This window comes from Syngnathoides biaculeatus, chromosome 16 (assembly GCF_019802595.1).
Source record: "Syngnathoides biaculeatus isolate LvHL_M chromosome 16, ASM1980259v1, whole genome shotgun sequence".
Taxonomy (NCBI): domain Eukaryota; kingdom Metazoa; phylum Chordata; class Actinopteri; order Syngnathiformes; family Syngnathidae; genus Syngnathoides; species Syngnathoides biaculeatus.
Window position 1 is genome coordinate 13,327,073 of NC_084655.1, and position 6,668 is coordinate 13,333,740.

At 38.0% G+C, this 6,668-nt stretch overlaps 1 protein-coding gene across 1 annotated transcript; it reads left to right on the forward strand.

Annotated features, from left to right (window-relative positions):
- The first annotated feature begins 1,199 nt into the window (after positions 1 to 1,199).
- On the forward strand, positions 1,200 to 3,630 carry rasd4 (rasd family member 4). Its single transcript, XM_061846447.1, has one exon. The coding sequence runs from the start codon at positions 2,950 to 2,952 to the stop codon at positions 3,574 to 3,576; it is 627 nt and encodes a 208-aa protein (XP_061702431.1). The 5' UTR covers positions 1,200 to 2,949; the 3' UTR covers positions 3,577 to 3,630.
- Positions 3,631 to 6,668: the final 3,038 nt, after the last annotated feature.

Here is a 6,668-nt window from a genome sequence, read left to right on the forward strand (position 1 = left end):
CTGCGTAGGTTTTCTCCGGGCACTCCGGTTTCTCCCCACAAATCCGAAAAACATGCAACATTAATTGGACACTCTAAATTGCCCCAAGGTGTGATTGTGAGTGTGTCTGTTTGTCTCCATGTGCCCTGCAATTGACTGGCAACCAGTTCAGGGTGTACCCTGCCTCTTGCCTGTTGACAGCTGGGATAGGCTGTCAACAGCACTCCCGTGACACTCGTGAGGATAAGCGACTAAGAAAATCAATGGATTATTTAGTTAATGCACCATTTAATTACCCATCAAAATCAATGAAAAATCCAAACTATTTATCTGGAAGAAATATATCTAAACAATTATAAAGGTACTTCATAAAATAGCAGCAGGAAACATTATTTGGTTACATATTAAATGATCTTGAAGAATGCAGGTTATTATTTGTGTTAGGCATCAGTGCGACGTGAATTGCATCAGATTAGTGGGGTGGGGGGTTGCTTCCTGGTTTGCGCTTTTCTCATTTTCCTGCATTGGCGTCAGAGCTCAATCGGTACTGGTTTCGCCACTTCCTCTGCAAAACCCCAAACTCTTGTCACAAACTTGTAGTTTGTAATCTTTGCAATTCATTTCAGATTTTTATCCATTGCTGCTGCATGCTTGCAAACCAAATCTCTGTTCCAAAGGTAACATTGATAGCAGGTGGGTGCTATTATTTGTCTTCGTCTTAACCTACAAGTTATTAAATTGTCACCACTCTCTCTGATCCACCTCTGCTGAAATACCAGTGCGTCCCAGTCTGCTGTCTCCCGAATGAATTCTACTGTATCTCTCAAGCAGCTTGCCCATTCTGGCTTGATAGATTCTTACATTCCTTGTGGCAAATGCATTTAACAGTTTTTTTTTCTTCATAAATCGCTTTCCCTAAATTGTTGTCATCAGCATGTTAATGGTTACTCACCCTTAATGAAAACAGAATAACATAGTGAGTAGTTTAAATAGCAGTCTTTTTAGGGTTGTGTTTGCTACTTAATTGAACATACGAATTACATTCGTAAAATAACAATTAATTCAAGAAAGAAAGACAACACATAGTCTTTGGACATTATAAACCTGAACCAACAGAGGTCTTAAATTGTTTTTTTTTTAATGTAAATAATTAAGTTTGGAAAAACAGCACAAATACGGGTTCGGATCATTTAACACTACAAATGCTTTCTCAAGTCGGGACAGCACGAACATGTAATATAATTAGAGGAGATGAAAACATTGTGCCAGCACCACCACGCCTCTCATTACCAGGACTGGATGTTCCCGGCCAGACAACCTGCTAGTCTGAAAGTACTTCTGTAGGCCGCATGCATGTGCCATCTCATTATGTGTGAATACGCGAGGGTACAGAGTGAATGGCTGGATTAGAGCCAGAGCAGAACATAACAATGCACATGTGCACTTGTGGGATTTGTTAACTGGAGTGCATGTTGACAGACCAACCGTGTCATGAAAGTAGAAAACAAGCAAGCTCAAGGAGGAGATGCATATTGAGAAGCGTCAAAAAAATACAATCTGAAAACTACAAAATGCATCAGCTGTTATCATCAGGAGTGGTTTCATCGTGCCTTAAAACTTTGCAGCCCAGAGGGACAATAACAACAAAAGATCCATGAGAGTATACCTCATGCATTTGGTAAAACAAGTCACCCCATTTTGTTATTATGCCCAATTATCCGATATTCCCCATGAATGTTCATCACTTCCACTTTCTCAACCAACTTGAAGTCCAATCAGAACTGATTGGCGGCCTCATACAGTATGTGCACAGTTGGGACTTCCAATTCCAACACACGTGGTTTCCCTGGTAACATAGCAACAATCGACACCAAGGGACACATTTACATCCGAGTCACCCTGCAGAGTTTTGTACCGACCAATTGAATTATCTTGATGGGCCTCAACATTATACGGTATAAACCATCATAACTAGAGAAAAAAAAAGTTAATTCTCAAAAGGCCGTTATCTTTTTGTGAATTTTCAGGTAAACATTCAATATATATTGTTTAGATAACAAAACATAAACATACAAGTTCTGAACTACAGTATACGCACCCTTTTTCAAAACATTGGTATATATGTCCCAGATATAGACTAGATTACAACACAATATAATAGATCACAAATGCAGGCGGGGTCTGTTTACTTCCCATTCACTGTCATCATGAATGTGAGTGCGAAAGACTGTCTGTCTCTGTATGTTTCTGTTGACTGACTGGTGACGAGTCGAGAGTGTGGATCGTCTTACACTCAAAGTCAGCTGAGCACCTTACACTGCTTAACAGTAAAAGCAGAATAGAAAATGGATGGATGCAAAGACAAATTAGTTTCAACTCAAAATTTGGCTACTGTGTGTTTTTTTTTAATTAATTGCATTAAACTTTGCATACTTTTCTAAAGCCTATTTCTTGTGCTTTTTTTTTTTTTACCCCTTGAAAAACACAAACATCTGTTAAACTATTTCTATTACTGGTGAACTGGAAAAAGTGGATTCTCTCTTGTGCGTGTAATATACAATTCGAAAAATTATACACTACAGTTGTTTTTTTTTCCTCCACAAGATTGAATGAATAAAGATTTTAGCTCTCTTTTTTGCTCAAGATACTAAAAAAGAGTTATTAGTACAAAGTGCGCTCTAAAGAATTGAAATCTGTCATTAGATGCCTAATGGAAAGATATTCCATCTACCGTATCTATCTGAATGTCTTATATCACATGACAAGCCCTCTTACGATTGGTCGGAAGACGTAGGAGGCAGGCATGTGTGTGAACATAAATACAGCATTCAGATAGTCCAGCTTCATACATGCCAGTGTCAGAAGTCATCATCTGCCAGTCTTTAACACACTGAGATTAAAACGTTCTCGGCTCCGGGCAAAAGACATCAGAGAGCTTCTGTTCAAAAGAGTTTTAGTAACTCAGACAACATGTCTCTTGAAGAAAAGGAGCAGACAAATGTGCGTCTGGTTTTTCTGGGAGCGGCAGGTGTGGGGAAGACAGCCCTCATCCAACGCTTCTTAAAGGACACCTTCGAGCCCAAGCACCGGCGCACAGTAGAGGAGCTCCACAGAAAGGAGTACGAGGTCGGGGGTGTCAAAGTAAACATCAACATCATGGACACCAGTGGCAGCTACTCTTTCCCGGCCATGAGAAGGCTCTCCATCCAGAACAGCGATGCCTTTGCACTGGTCTACGCGGTGAACGACCCGGCATCCTTGGAGGTGGTGAAGCGTCTGCGGGATGAGATTCTGGAGGTCAAGGAGGACAAGTACACACCGATCGTGGTGATAGGTAACAAGATTGATCGTCACCACGAGCGTCGCGTGTCATGTGAAGATGTTGTCTCAACAGTGGAGCTGGACTGGAACAACAGCTTTGTGGAGGCATCTGCCAAAGACAACATCAACGTGCTACAAGCGTTCCGGGAGCTTTTACAGCAAGCCAACCTGCCCAGCTGGCTAAGCCCGGCGCTTTGCCACAGGTGGGAAAGCTTTCCCAAGGAGAAGAACAAGATTGCTCCAATGAACAAGGCCAATAGCTGTTTTCTTTCCTAATGCAGTGACAGTGAATGGCGATACAGATGCGAAAAGTGCACTGAAAAAGGGGACTCGTGTGTGTGTGTGTGTGGGGGGGGTATAGATAGACAGACAGACAGACAGACAGACAGACAGACAGACAGACAGACAGATAGATAGATAGATATAGATAGATAGATAGATAGATAGATAGATAGATAGATAGATAGATAGATAGATAGATAGATAGATAGATAGATAGATAGATAGATAGATAGATAGATAGATAGATAGATAGAAAGCAGGTGCCTCATTTTCATTGACAGTTGGCTGACTGGATTGATGTATTGGATTGCTCCTTAATGCTAGTTTGTCCTCATTGGATTCATCATTGTAAGAATTGCTAGTAAATAGCTTCCCCATAGGTGATTTTAAATATGGAATAAGTTCTCTGTAATTTATCTATACATGATTGTATTCTATCTACCTTATTGTATTTTATGTAGATGCTCAAAAGACTCCTGTAGGCAAATGCTGACCATTAGCAATCTTGCTAAAACATTTCAATCAATGCATCTGGTTTAGCCAATGTTTTTGTGGTCTATATAAAATAAATGTATAAATGCATGTAATAAACCCACAAACTTTGGTCGAAAAAGAATGAGAAAAATGGCTTCAATATGAACAAAATGACATCTCAGAACATGAATTGATGTGAATAAAAACCGTGCCAAACTGATGCAGCCCTGTTGTAGTGGAAGTAAAATCGATCTGCTTCAGTTCTTTTGTAGTAAATGCTTCAAAATTTTGTCAATAGCATGTCCCCAATCTTTATAAAATAATGTACTTGCATTTTAAAGTACGGCAGCATATTGCTGCCAATTGTTGCCACGCCAAAAAAAAAATTCACTATTACGTTATAACATATTACATTTCTATGATATGTGATACGCTTCCATACTAACGTCTCTAATGCAAAAAGACAATTTACAATACTTTTTTCCCCTTTTGTTTTTTCACGTGTTACTTTGAGAGAGAAGAACTGACACCGTGGAAAATCTCCAGCAGAATCACCTGTGTGTAACATTGCTCTCTCATGGTCAATAGTTGTACTGCAGCAAGGACAGAAATTAGGTCACTGCAAATTTCTAGGGTCATTTTTAGACACATTTCTAGATTAAAGAAGAGAAACAGTGTGTGTGTGCGCGTGTGTGTGTGCGTGAGAGAGAGAGAGAGCGAGAGAGAGATCAAATTTTATGATCATTTAGGTGACTTTAATAATTATTCTGGCCTTAACTGGACAAGGACAGTAAAGAAAAATTTAAATATATTAAAAAACAGCGTTATTATTACAGCAAAAATATATGGCATTATGTATGTAAAGTATGAGAAATTCCAAAAACAGAAAATTGATAATTAGCTTCACCCAGCTGACCCATCAATGATACACTTTTGTCTTACAATTTTTTTACACTATTGAATATTCTAATATGCACTTTTCAAACAAAATGTATCTTGTCTGGCACACTGTAATTTAGAATGAAAACTACATGAACTACGCATTATAAAGGCACATTAAAATGAGTTTTAAATAAATGAGGCACCAGTATGGCCCTAAAAAAAAGTATTTATTGAACAGACAACAGCAAACATTCAGGTTGTAAGTGAGTCAAAGGAAAAAAAGGGAAGACATTATTTAATTACAGCAACTTCCCGCTTGCAAATCAGCACATGCAATTACAGTTTAGCTGATGAGAAATAATGAATTGAAAAGTAACTTTGAAAAATGGTTAAAAAAAAAAGCAAAAAGCAAGCACCCCATCTAACCATCATCAGGAACATGGGGAAAAAATATGTATTGGCTATTAAAGGTATATGTCCCTGAGCAAAGGGCTCGATGAGCATAGATATATATTATCAAGACGAAGCATAACTTCAAATGGTCAAAAGGTGCACATCTTCATAACATACATGGGTCAACGGGAACCAAGTCAACTTAACTGTACACTAAGAGTAAGTAAGTAATTACATATTTGCATTATTTTTGCATCTCTACCAAGAATTTTTTTTCCTTTCTCATTAGCAAAGATATCTTCTAGGCATTCAGTGGTTTTCTGTATTCATTTTGGTGAAGTCTAAAAATCATGCTGGTTTCGGTCTGAGGCCAGGTAAATGCTCATGGAAATGTACAAGTTTAATTTTAGCCTCTTAGCATGCTAACAATTGCAATGCTAATTCAGTCGAAGGTGGAGCTGAACCAGAATTCCTACTTAATGATGGAGGTAGATGAGAAGTCAATGGTATATATATATATATATATTATATATATATATATATATATATATATATATTTTTTTTTTTTTTTTAAGAAGATACACAGACAGGGCGCTTGCATTAAATTAACAGTCACACCACATTGCTAGCATAGTTGAGCTTGAATTTAACACATGATCATTGCTTTTGGGGATTTCATCAAAATGGGATTTGACAAGATTATGGCACCAGAAGTGTTTTAACTTCAAGGACCAACATTTAAAATACTGTTGAAAAAAAGGCATAAAATGAGCACAAACAACACATACCAACTCATGAAAATACTCAGGAAAGTAAAGCTAAGATCGATGTTAACCCACCAGACAAGCTCAAAACTGAACACTGTCCAAACTGTGCTGCTGTAAACCAAAATAATAATGGAGTAATAGCTTTGTGAACAATGATGTAACAGTTGCTATTGAATGTGTGTTAGTCTTAACAGTTAGAGGACAGTAAACTATATAAAAGTTAACACAAACATATCATTTCTCTGTATTGAATTATTTTGCAGCGTAATTCAAAGACTTTTTTGTAGTTACTCAGCATAAGCCACATGACATTAAATGTCTAATAAATGGTGCAAAAAAAAGAAACCTCCAAATTTGGTTGCAATGAGTAGAAGTTTGGGCGGCCGCAAACCACACGCCTCATAACAAAGCTAATCACAGTGCAACACAGCTAGGAACACAAAGAGGTTTGGAGACAGAACTGTGTCTTACTATTTCTATAGGCAATCGGACATGAAGCACAGCAATGCTTCATTACAGCAATAATAAATCATTTTCCAGAAAGAGCTGAAACTTCAAAACACACTACAG